The sequence below is a fragment of the Athalia rosae genome, chromosome 1, assembly GCF_917208135.1.
Source record: "Athalia rosae chromosome 1, iyAthRosa1.1, whole genome shotgun sequence".
In the NCBI taxonomy this organism is placed as follows: Eukaryota; Metazoa; Arthropoda; class Insecta; order Hymenoptera; family Athaliidae; genus Athalia; species Athalia rosae.
This window is the reverse complement of record NC_064026.1, coordinates 21,282,516-21,296,307: the sequence shown is the minus strand read 5'-3', so window position 1 is coordinate 21,296,307 and position 13,792 is coordinate 21,282,516. Positions and strand designations below refer to the sequence as shown.

At 46.1% G+C, this 13,792-nt stretch overlaps 1 protein-coding gene across 1 annotated transcript; it reads left to right on the top strand.

Annotated features, from left to right (window-relative positions):
• The first annotated feature begins 6,318 nt into the window (after positions 1-6,318).
• Positions 6,319-11,467, top strand: LOC105691408 (toll-like receptor Tollo). Its single transcript, XM_012409863.2, has one exon. It carries the CDS (start codon positions 6,875-6,877, stop codon positions 10,790-10,792), a length of 3,918 nt encoding a protein of 1,305 aa, XP_012265286.2. The 5' UTR covers positions 6,319-6,874; the 3' UTR covers positions 10,793-11,467.
• Positions 11,468-13,792: the final 2,325 nt, after the last annotated feature.

Here is a 13,792-nt window from a genome sequence, read left to right as displayed (position 1 = left end):
GGCCGGACATCTGGCTACTGTGTCACATCAGGTTTGGCCAAGGACCATGTAGTTTCACGGTGTGAGACGTTGGCTACGGATGCGTCGTGAGATGGTATTTTGACGTCGTTAAACTTCCGAACAAAGGCATTATTCCCATTGTCGTGACACTTGCGTACATCGTGTGAACACTGAAGATATACGCTCTGCAGGTAAATCTGTGTGCGCGGAAGTACGTGGTACATTCGAGGGTGCAGTAATCGAGAAACGTCATCGTGTTTATTTCTCTCTCATTCAATAGTTTTGAACGATACGTTCGTTTAGCTTCCGCTCAAAATTGAACCGAACACTTTAGAGCCGAGGTCCGGACACTTTGATAATAAAGTGGCGATAAAAAGTTTTATAAATCGTTGCGTGATACCGTACGCTTATTTAAATAAGGTTTAATGGGCTGGTTAATGAATTCTGGAATGCGCATGGCTTTCCAGTAAGGCTGTATACCCATGCACCTAGCAGGTATACGAACACAGAGACACGTACGTATACCTATACAATGCCCACCTAGTCGCCTCTCCCTGAGCATATAGTCGAAAAAAAAGGTTTCACCTTTTAGGCGAGGTTTGTACGTCAGTCAGGGTTGCTGCCGGCTCGGCAGGGTGCGGGAGAAAGTGTGCTTGTTTTATGACTATTTTGACACGTCTCGATGTCTGCGGCCGAGGAGCTAAATTTCAGCCCAAAGATCGGCGGGGAGTCGTGTTCCTCGCAGCGGGGCTTGCTTCGTCCTCCACTTCGTGATCCCGTCAGGCTTCGCCGGTTATCTTCACGCGGCTCACCTGTAGCGTATACCGTATAGTCTCCATACGTACCGTACATATACTATATACGTGTATAGAACATCTCTGCAGTCGGACCCCGCGCGTATATACCTATAACCTTGCGTGCGACTCCACACGCGCTGCTGCCCCGTACCGTCAATCTATCATCCTCGTATCTACTGCGGACGCTCGTCGATTATCTACATGTCTATACATCTATGTATATGCCTGTGAGTACTTATAACACATATTTCTTTTTGTTTTCTTAATTTTTTTCAAGTAAAAAAAATTCCTTTTTCTTTCGTAGATATATTTTGGTTTGTGTCCTTTTTTGTTCTCTCAACGGTTGTAAATATCTGCCATATGACTAATTGTAAACACAACGAATGACAGCTAAACCGATCGGCTCTCTACGCTCCCCACGTGGTCACGTACGACGAATGTATGTCAGCGTGTATGTACCTACATACATACCTGGCGTATAAGTACGTATACAGGGCGTTGAGAAATAATTGTGCCAAACTCAACCTGGTCAACGGGCGTCCCCCACTCGAAAGCCGAAATACGATCACAATTCAGAAGACAAAGGCTTTAGGTTGTGGTCCATTTGTTTGGCGCAATTATTCATTAACACCCTGTATACCTGATGCCCGGAGCTGATAGACCAAAGGTCTAAATCTTATAAATACAACTGTGCAAAAGTTTATCATTATTATAGAGGCGGTCGTAACCAGTCGCGTGAGAAACAAAGCGACGACCGTATCGGTATTGTATCATGCGAAAGACACTGATCGATCGATGCCTCGACAGATCAATCGATTCTGAGAAAATTTTGTATGCACGCATCGACCCACGCTACAGTATTGCGAGTTACGAGCACTGTACACGAAGGCGAGGCGAAACGGGGTACTTGAGGGAACCATCGAGAAGGGAAAAAAACAAAATTCACTCCAGAATCATAGTTCAAGTCCTTTTCGATCATTTTAAAGAAATTTCTTACCAAATTTTTGGGGTACCCCATGTTGCCCCGCGCTACCCCATACTGCACACTTTTGAATCTTTTTTTTTTTTCATAAATATGGGTTCCTCGAACATTATAGCGAGGGATGGAATGAAAACTCAAACCGAAAATCCGAAATGGTGAGGAAACGAGCTGCATCGCAAGGTATTACCATTTTTTCATGCGGTTCTCGTTGTGCCTCCACTACGAGTTCTTGTACATGAGCTCGAAACCTGACTTTTACGGATCTCCACGAATCACGGTTTACAGTTTTCGAAATCAGTCCCCTAACTATGGCAGGTCTTCCAGATTTTCCTTGTTGCTAGTGCATACATTCGACAGATTCATACGAGGGCATATAAGTTGAAGGGGCGAAGCGTGCGGTTGGCTAATTATTACTCAGTTTCGGTCGCATTATTCTCGCGTTTTATAATGGCAGCCACTTGACCCGTCCCGGAGGGGTATGCGGCACGCGGCACCTATACATATAAAAATATGACCCCCCTTCCTAATTGCAGCAGACTGGTAATTCGATATGATCACCAGTTGGCGATGCGCTCGCACATGAGGCGGTAGGTACATTAAAGTGTGTACCGTATACACACATCCACGTACATAGTGTGTGTAATATACGTATAGATGTATCTACATGGAAACAGTGTCGCACAGAGATTGCGAATCGCATGTGGCGCTGAAAAAGCTTTGACAGCTGCGCACCGAATGGGCTACGTGGGTGTCTGCAAGCGGCGGCACTCGCTGCATTATGGTATACGTACGTCGTACCTATACGTATATAGGTACCTCTTACCCATCGAACGTGCGGTATGAACTCGACTTATTTATGCGCCGTGGTATAAAATTCGCTTGTCGTCCAGTCGCTACACCTTCGAACGTTGCACGTATCGTGCGCCCATATGCAACGCGCGCGTGCATGTATTCCGGAGAAGTGCAGAAGGACAGTTGTCCGATACCGCATACCGCACGATATTCAAAGCTTAAATACCTCACCGATTTTACGGCTGCATCGCTGAAACTCAATGAGGTCTTCTCAATACTCCGCGGAGCACGTGTTCGGTCCATCTCGAATTCTTTCTCATTTTTTGTATTATTTTTTTTTTCAACATTGTTTCACCTCATGCCGCATTGTTACCACACGTAATACGCAGCTGTTCGCCGTTGTCCGCTGCACAATTTCAACTGGAGTATACAAAAAATCATTTCACAGATTCTGATCCTACGGAACGTGATATGCGATGATGTGACACAGTGCGTAGAGAAAAAATTGCATAGCTCACAGTTCGGTTTATCGAACGATCTTCGTCGTCATAATTTCCTGACTCGAGTTTTTGCTTCTCCGCGAAGATATTCTGGACCTTTTGTGAATTTCGATCGGTCATTTCAATCGACTTACAATTAATGACAACGAAGTATGCCGCTCCATTGCTGTGCAGCGCTTTAACACAGACGCCTTACACGGAGTGTTAGCCAAGAGGAAAGTGAGGGCAAATCCTCCGCTGGGAAGACTCCGCCTGCCGCCCGCCTCCATCGCACACGTGCGCGGCGTCTAGACTCACGCACGACGATATACTGGGTAACTCTTGGACGGGGACGAGAACGCGGCTCCCTCTTGGCGACGCTACCCTCCGCGTCTACCGTCGACATCTGCGTCGGTGCAACTCCTGTTCTCCTGTTACTAGCGCGGCGTTTCCGATGACCGTGCAGGAAAGATTCCCTTAACGCCGCCGTCTTTACCTCGAAGGGTGGATTTGATGAGAAATCAGCGAGGCTACCGTTCCTATCTTTTCCCGGACCATCCCTTCGCTTGTCTGTATAGGTATACCTGTATCCAGATGGGATTGTATCGGGAGGTGTAGGATTTGGGTCAGTGACCTCCGCAGATGTATTGACATGTAATAGATCATTATACGATCGCCTCGTCGATTTCCCCACGTTCTTCGTCGTACCACTCCAATCATCGGCCTTCTACGCATTTCCACATTACGGTTCATACTTGCGACAATGTCTCGCTGCGAAGGTCACAGAGAAACATGTCGCGCCTTTTGATGAGAAGTTAGACAATCGACGTAGGTGTTCTTCGGGCAATGTCTGAGGCACGGTGGATTTGAATCGTGTCATCGTGGAATTGGTTTGAAAAAATTCTCCAGTCCTCAAAGGTATATCGATAACTTTCAATTATTTCTACCGGGAAGTCCTCCACAATTGTCTACAGCGTGTGACGAATTCGCACTCCACGCAGCGGTCGATCTTACAAAGCAACGAGTGAAATTTCTAAATATCGCCGTTCGAATACACAATTGAGGTGAACTCGAACAAAGTGGTGGTGAAAGGTGAGAGAGATGTGGTTCAGATTGACGTCGGCGGTGTGACGGGCACGTGGAATCCTCTCGGATAAATGGGAAAGTGACAAAAAACAGAGATAGTCGTTACCACGGGTGAGTCGTTTGCCAGCAGCGCTCTTTCGGGGCGCTGGTAATACGCGGGTAACATCTCGGCGATGGAAGTGGCGAGTGTTACGAAACGCGTGGCGTCGCCAACGCGGGCTCGTTAATTCGCCAATGTTCAGTCCGCCAACGAGGGACTAACCGCTGACAAATTATTCAGCCATAAAGCAGAGGGGGAAGTAGGAAGAGAGGGAGAATGATATGCGGGGTCGGAGGTATAGAAGAGGGAGAAGAATAACGCGAAGAAATTGCCGAAGAAGAGAAATCGTGAGAGATGAGAACGAAAAGAAGAGGGTATCGAGAACGTGGCGGTGTAGACGATGAAAAAACAAATTTATGCCGACAACTCGTAAACGTGTAATTAAACAGGATGGTCTGCGCATTTTCACCCCTTGGGCGGCGTCGCCGATTCTACCTGGGGTACACCGTTGGCTGGCACGTGCACATATATAACGATTGCTACGATAGCGGACTTCCGTGAAGTATACGTACACCGTTCGGTGCATCGAAACTATTTTAGTCCACCTGCTTGTCTCGTTTTGCGCGTTGGCTGCACCCCCGCATCCGGCAGTATAGGTGGGTGTACCGAAGAGGACCAATTCGCTATATCTAATCCGCTCCACTAAATTTATCCAACTGCCGCAAAATCGCACGTATACACGTACCCATGCGAGTGAGAAAGTAGCCAATATATATCGAACGGCCCGGTTTGCAATTAATTCGTTTGCCGGCGTTCGGTCGGCGAGTAGATTTATGTATAACAATCAACCACCCAGAACAGCTTGTGTAAACAGGGCATCAACGATATACACGATGTGTAATTGTGATACGTACTCGAGCCGCTGCTGTTGTTTCGAGGGATATTTGTCAGCATGCGGTATAACTAAAAAGCGATGCATTATAACGATCGCGCACCGAGGGCTATTGAAAAATTCAGAATTTTAATATTCGGTACAAATCTGAACCCGATATCGAACGCGTATGGGGCAAATCGCTGGTTGTTGTCGATTTTTTTCCATACAAAACAAGTAATTACTCAAGCCCACGTACACGAATAATTGAGGACAAGCATTTTTGTTAAAGGTATGCAATTATGCATGCATGATTTCATTTGTGCAGTCTTAATTAATGGGATTTTTTCAATATCGTAAATTTCGCAATAATACCTATACGCAAAGCGTCATTGCAGAAGGGATGTGATGTCAGTAATGTGGATCAATCAATAAAAAGGACTTCGCATTAATCTTAAGATGCTGCAGCTTCGTTTCTACTTTGTATCACAGATGACGCTACTCGGCCCAACTTTAGCTAGAGCAAAGCCGTTTCTATCACATCCCTGCAAGCTACAGCGGTCCGAAAAATTCACTTGTCTTCTGCAATGAAATTCAAAAAATTCGCTGGCTAGATTTGCTGATTAATGTGTGATTAGTTCTCAGCAAATTACCCATAATGACTTTGAAGGTTAAATTATGACTTTTCAATGGAACACTACGCCAATATCCTTGCGACTCCAAGGATCCATTTCCAAGGAAAATGTTCAAATGGCATTTAACACCTGAAAATTAACAGATGCTGAAATGGTCGCAGAGGTTGTTATTTTGCCAGAGAAGTACTCGCTTCCCGCGATTCCCCTGCAGGGCGATAAAAAACTGCGACCGAATCGCCGTATTTTCGAGTTCTTACCGTCCGCGTGCCTCCAATGAATTATGAGGGCATTAAATTATTGTTAATTATTGTCGGGCTGCTCGGAAGGCTACGTTACTTTCGCCCTTGCAGTAATTTTTGTACGTACATGCAACAACCGTGCTGAGGATAAAGGTGATCGCCTTTGATTAAACAATTAAACAGGAAGATGTATGAAATCCGTTTAATTATTACCGATTGGCATTTCATTGAAATATTCGAACGGGTTCTCATGAGAGAGTCGGCCGTTTCTCTCGGATGCATTTCGGCGACTCAAGTCCAGTGTGTGGGTTTCAGCGCAACGGGGTGGAGACAGGGGAACATTCCCGTAGGGTGGGGGACGTCGAGTGGCGTTTGGTGGGGAGGACCACGCCGGTAGACACGTAGGAAACGGAGCGTCCAACTCGGGCCTCCACTGCCTAGTAGTCAGTCGCGCTCCGAGATTCGAAGGAGAGTGTTGTACGACTCTCCGACGCTGTATATGATAACGCGCGCTAACAAAGTTTTGCTTTTAGCATCCAATAACTCGTTAGAATATAAAGACAATTTCTAGATTAGAATTAACGACGCTGGAGCACATATTTAACGTTACGCCTGTCGCATTAATCATAACAATTACCACATCGAGCAATCACCAAATTGTGAATTCCAAAGTTCTTATATTCGACGACACAGTAGCGGCTTCAAGTGCTATAGAAAAAAATAAAAAAACAAAATACTTGACCAGAAGTATCGAATTCTAATAAATATCCGAAGTGATTGATCCCCAGTGGATTTGTCCGTTGGGGCCCTGTAGTTGGCAGGCGAATTGTTGGCAAGTTGGTGCAGTGCGTTGCTCCGAAGTGAAGTGACTATGAGTGCGTGACGATAGAACCGTTGGAATAGTGTTTACAGCCGAGTGGTGTGTAAAAGTGCAGTGTATTCACACGGCGAGCATGGCTTGCCTATTGCATTTCGCAGTCCTCCTCTTTGGAGTTGCCATTTTAGGGGTAATCGGACGCAGTATCACAACCTTGGAGGCACCAAGGGGCTGCGAATGGCGCAAAGAGGAAGGTGAAGAAGAGGCTCTGATATGCAGGTTGAGGACAATTGCGAACGCACCGGCTCTCGTTGGAAACTTGTCTTCGATTCAGGCAGAGTCCGTATTATCCCTAGGACTCGAATGCAGCGACGTATTATTCTTCGAGAGCCAATTAGACGGACCGCACGGTTTTCTCGCACCTCTGCCGCGCCTGCAAGATTTCCGAGTCGAGTATTGTAAGATCCGGTATCTCCCCGGTGGAGTGTTTGCGTCTATGCATTCGCTGCGACGACTATCACTCAGGACTCATAACAGCGACTGGTCAGCGATGACCCTCGAATTGCACCGGGATGCCCTTCGCGGTCTTTCGGATCTCAGGCACCTCGATCTTGCGGAAAATAACATTTGGATATTACCAGCGGAGCTATTGTGTCCCGTACCGAGCCTATCCAGTTTGAACGTGACGCGCAACAAGTTGCAGGACGTGGTATCCCTCGGGCTCTCGGAATGGGCGACGCCGTGTGCCCCGAAACTCGAAATTCTAGACCTTAGTGGAAACGATTTGAGCGCTTTACCCGATCGCGCTTTGAGCGGTCTGCGCAGTTTGACCGTTCTCAAGCTACAGGATAACGCCATCGCTGCCGTCGGAGACCACGCGCTCAAAGGACTCACCGCACTTCAGTCGTTGAATGTTTCGAGTAACAAACTTGTCGCTCTACCGCCAGAGCTCTTTTCGAACACTAGAGACTTGAAGGAGCTCATATTGAGCAATAATTCTCTGGCTGTCTTGGCACCGGGGCTGCTGGAGGGTCTGGACCAATTGCAGTCCCTCGATCTCAGTAATAACGAACTAACGAGTCGATGGGTAAATCGAGATACATTTGCGAGACTGGTCAGACTCGTCGTTTTGGACATTTCATTCAACGGTTTGACTCGCATAGACTCTCACGTATTCGCGGAGCTTTACAGTCTACAAATACTCAAGCTCGAACACAACGAAATCGACACTCTTACCGAAGGATGCTTTGTATCGCTGAGAAATCTCCACTCCCTCACCCTTTCTCACAATAAGATTGCCAGGTTGGATCCGGTGCATACGGCCGGTCTAACAGCCCTTGGGCAACTTTTTCTGGACAGCAATAACCTCAGAGCTATTCATCCTAGAGCCTTCGTCAATCTGACGGGCCTGCAGGACCTCTCTTTGAGCGGTAACTCGCTGAATGACGTACCGGATGCAGTTCGAGAATTACAGTCGTTGAAAACACTCGATCTAGGAAATAATCATGTTTCTAGAATCGATAATGAATCTTTCACCGGTCTCGATCAGCTCTATGGTCTTAGACTCGTTGACAATAAACTGGAAAATGTATCGCGAGAGGCTTTTGCGTCCCTACCTGCTCTTCAGGTTCTCAACCTGGCCAGCAACACGATAAGACACGTGGAGCAAAGCGCGTTCGCCAACAACCCCGTACTGCGAGCGATACGGTTGGACGGAAATCAGCTCACGGAGATTCGTGGCGCGTTTACCAGCCTCTCAACTCTCGTCTGGCTAAACGTGTCCGACAACAAGCTGTTATGGTTCGACTACAGTCATCTACCTTCGAGTCTCGAATGGCTGGACATGCACGCAAACCAAGTGAGCGAGCTGGGGAATTACTACATGGTGCGAAACACCCTTCGCATAAAGATGCTCGACGCTAGCTATAACCTGATCACTGAGATATCCGATGCCAACGTGCCGGACAGCGTGGAAACTCTATTCCTCAACAACAACAAGATTCGCACCGTCGCCCCCAAGACCTTCCTTCAAAAGACGAATCTTGAAAAAGTTGTTCTCTACGGGAACGAAATCAGACACCTCGAACGCAGTGCCCTTGGACTACAGCCGGTTCCTGCCGACCGAGAACTACCGATGTTCTACGTTGGGAATAATCCCATATTCTGCGATTGTAATATGGAGTGGCTACCGGCGGCCAACGAACTCGCGAGACTCAGGCAACACCCGCGAATAATGGATTTGGACTCGGTTACTTGCGAAATGTCGCATGCTCGAGCCTACCCTCGTCGTCCACTTCTTTCTTTGAAGCCAAAAGACTTCCTTTGCCACTACGAGACTCATTGTTTTGCCCTTTGTCACTGCTGCGACTTCGATGCCTGCGACTGCGAGATGACGTGCCCCGACAACTGTTCCTGTTATCACGATCACAGCTGGTCCAGTAACGTGGTCGATTGTTCTAACGCTGGCTACAATCACGTACCGGAACGCATTCCAATGGACGCTACGGAGATATACTTGGACGGAAATGAACTCGGAGATCTGGGCAGCCACGTGTTCCTCGGTAAACGCAGGCTCGAGGTTTTATATTTAAACAATAGCGGAATCGCGGCTCTTCACAATCGCACATTCGTTGGTGCTGGCGCTCTCAAGGTTCTCCACCTCGAGGGTAACGCCCTTCGCGAACTCAGGGGATACGAGTTCGACCAGCTAGAACGGGTCGCCGAACTTTACCTGGACCACAACGCCATAGCAACAGTTGGCAACACCACCTTCACCAAGTTGAAGGGACTGGAGGTATTACGTCTCGACAACAATCGCATCGTTGACTTTCCTCCATGGACGGCTCTTCCCAGCGCAGGATCCGGTGTCAGGGTTGCTCTCGAGGGTAATGCTTGGAGTTGCGAATGTGCGAACGCTGCACTCCTCAGGACTTGGCTGACTCAGCACCCCGGAGATTCTGAAAAAATGTATTGTCGGGATGGGGCAGAAACGATCGCTCAGGCGATGCAACGCTGCGGCGATCCAGCCACGGAAGCCGTCAGTCGTGGAGCTCAGGACAGTCCTCTCCTCGGCGGCAACTTCGTACCACTGTTAGCTGGTGCCTTGGTAGCGGTAATAGCAGTTTGCCTATTTGTCGCACTCGCCTTTGCCTTTCGACAGGATGTCCGACTTTGGGCTCACGCGCGGTACGGCCTTCGACTCGGCAAAGCGACTCCCCCTTTGGACGAGGAAAGAGACCGATTATTCGATGGTTATATAGTTTATAGCGGGCGTGACGAAGACTTTGTGTCCAGGTGTCTAGCTGCAGAACTCGAACAATCCGGTCTCGCTCTGTGTCTTCATTGGAGAGACTTGCCACCGGCTAGACCGCAGGAAGCAGTTCCACCAGCTGCGGCTGCCGCCAGACGTATTATCATAGTATTTTCACCCGTATTTTTATCCGGCGATTGGCAGCATCCTGAATTTCGTTCTGCCCTACGCACCGCCCTTGAAGGTATCAGACCCAGCTGTCGTCGGAGACGAGTCGTACTTCTCCTGGCCACCGAGCCGCCAACCTGTGATCCGGAGCTTCAACTTCTACTCCAAACTTGCACCGTGATTGTCTGGGGTGAAAAACGGTTCTGGGAAAAGCTTCGATTCGCGATGCCAGACTCTGACAAACGGAGGGACGGCAAGAAACTCTCATCTGACAGGAACCGTGCACCGGCGAGGTACACAGCGGCTCCTTCGGCAGTCGATGCATGGACCAAGCCAAACGGTAACCTCGTTGTTCCCGTACACGCACCAACCCCAACCCCTACCCAATCGACCTACGTGAGCTCCGCATCCAGCAGAACTGAAGACGAGGACAGCGGTGCCGAACACCAACATCACGGTGGTTACAGTGCGTTACATACGACCAATGCGAGACCAGCGAGCCTTTCTTCACGTGGCAGTCATCTTTACAGTACTATTCCAGAACCGCCGGGGCCCAACGGGGTGCCGACCTCCATTGCGGCCAGTGCAATTCCTTCGGCCCCTGTTCCAACAAACCCAAGAACTTATTTCGTCTAGCGTTACAAGCGAAACAAATTCGGGGCACCTTTTTATGGTTGAAATGTACAGTGCGTGAGGTCAGTGCGACCGGATTTCGTTTGATCTCGGGATGATGTGTATGAGAAGAAGGGCAGAAGGAATGAGAACAAGACTTGAAGGCGACGGTCGTTCGCACTGCTTGCACGGTGTGGAAGGGACGAGCCCTTATTCCTATTACTTGATTATTAATTTGCGATCGTATTGTAAAAATAAATTGAATTATAGTCTCGAATGCCTGAATGTGCGAGACCTCGTTCCTACAGACTGCTGGCCCCTTTTCAACGGGGGTCACTTAACGCTTACTAGGCCATAAGATTCTTTGTAAATAGTGTACTTACTCTTGTAAATATCACCGCATATATACATATGAATATATATTATTGTGAAATTCAAATAATTGTATTCTTAGTAACTGAATACGTGTTACATATTATTAGGAATTTATTATTATACTATACATAAATTATATTATACATAGTTGTAAATATGCCCATCGATCATCTGATGCATTTGTGTCGACAATTATTATTCTTATTTTTATAATTATGATTATTATTCATCATTATAATGATTATTATACCTTAATAAATTAATTATCATTCGACAATTACAGCGAAGAACGACCTCGAAAATAAAACACGTTTCTTTTGTACAAAAATATAAAAAAATATGTATTTGCAATTTTGATTCACCCCCGAATGCCTATCCGGCTCTAGACCCGATCGTTCTCTCCACAAACTCCCCGTCTGGTGCGAGTCACATTCCTGAACGCGATCCCTAGGTATAGTGAGTGAATAGTTGGTCACAGGTATACCGTGCTTCGAGTATACCTATATATGTACATGCCTATATAACAAGTATATGGGTAGGTATAAGTATATATACCTCGGTAAGTACAGTCGATAGACAGTAGACTAGACTATATATAAGTCACAGGTCGTTTGGGAACCTTTCTTTGAAAATCCAATTGTGTGGAGAGAGCGAGCAGAGTCCACCAGTGGTTATTACCGAGAGGAAAAAGATTTGAAATTGTTTTCGTAAATCGGTAAAGAAGACGGAGATTGTTCAAGGTAGTAGTGGTTAGTTCGCGAAAGTAAATAACTCCGCAATGTTGACATTTTTATATTCTTTGGCTGCCGTAGACATGTCGAAAAGTTTATCAAAGGAAAAGGTACGGGAACGCAAAAGATGCTGCAGTACGTACGTGGCGCGCAATTTCAATTTGCTTTGATGCGAAACGATATACGTTGAATTATCCGTCGCGTCATGACTGCATCTCAGTACTACCCTCAACAGCGGGTCAAAATCCTCGAGAACGGAGATGCCGCTAAGCTGCTTGGTGGAAAACCTTTCTACGAAATTTGAATTGTGTGGAAAGGAGCGTTCGGTAGATTGGTAGGATCTTGCCAGATATGTTGACCCACAGGAATGGTTGAGGGAACCCGGTAACAACGGTGCACCAAACTCTTGGCCGGAAAAGATTCTCAAAAATCGTATAATCGCTCTTCACTCCGCATCTCAAACTTCGCAGGACAGTAAGTGTACCGAAGTGAGAAATTTATGCTTAGCAATCTTTCTTTACCGCGAGTCTTCGTATACGAAATTCAATTTAATTCTTTCCCATTTTTTTTTTTTTTCGAACTTCACGAGAAAAAGGCATCATCAATGCCGGGGATGGACCGAGGAAAGGAAAAAATAAAATGTGGAGAAAAAAAAAAATGGTTGGAGAGCGAGGGGTATAGGAACGAACCTGTAGCCTTTTCACTATGGTCCTTGAGTCATTTTCCCACCCGAAACTGGTTTTGATATTTTTGTCGGTGATTTTAAATTGAATTATACAATAATATCATTAAACTAAGTATTTTACTGCACGTAAATAAATATTTTTACTATCCTCTTCGTGCGTTGGCGCGAACAAATTCTTCTCCGCTATAGACTTATATATACTTATCCTTTGCACTCGAGGTGAACGAAAATTTGTGAATCGACTCGGAATTACATTATACGTATATACGGATCTGAAAATTCGATCACGCCTTCGAAGTGATCTCTGATTAGATACACGTACCCTAATAAAATGAATAAATATATATAAAATATCGTACACGGAGGGTGCCCCTTGAAATGAAAACCACGCAGTAAATTTTTGAACTTGCTCCCAATGGATATATACGAAAAATATTCACGTCTAAAATCGAATCATACCGTCGTGAGAGGGGCGCGTGAGACCGCGCCGGATTGTGCAAATTAAAGATTTTTGCTCCAAGGTTTTCATCGCGATATCACGTTTCGAATCAGCGATTCCTACTCCGCGTAGGTATATAGCCAACGTGGACAAAATTAAAAATAAATCCAACAATGATGAACTGCAGTGAATTCATAAATCTGCTGCTTACATTCCATGCCGAGGAATTCAAGCAAGATTAAAACTTCATAGTAGGGCATATTGTGAAGGGTCGTAGCCTCGTCTTGTAAATGGGTCAAATAGCTCGATCAATCTGAATATTTTACGCAGGTCGAATTCATTTATTGTAAGCGTATAGCAATAAACATTATAATTCGATAAATCACTCTGTGTCACGTATTATGATCGTTCACACGCCGTCGTGTTCGATGCAATTCATCGATCCAATTTGCTTGTGCAAATATTTTCTGTTATTGGTAATTACGTTGCCGAACCGTACCCTATCGATTCTCTCATTAAAAAAATGCACTCGAAATTACCATCTGCCACATTTTATTCACATTAAAGATGAGTATGAACCGCTATTTCTACCGGGAAGTTTTACCGTGCACAGAATAATACTTGAACCAGTGTTTTTTCCGGGTGTCGTTTTAAAGCTGCAAGTTTTTTTTTTTTTTTTTTTTCCCCAATTTCAAGGACTTCGGTGCTGACTAATAAATTTCTCGAGCATGTGTTTATCACGTTGAAATAATGACGAGGTGTTAAACCTGTAAGTCTAATAAATTGCTTCTTAT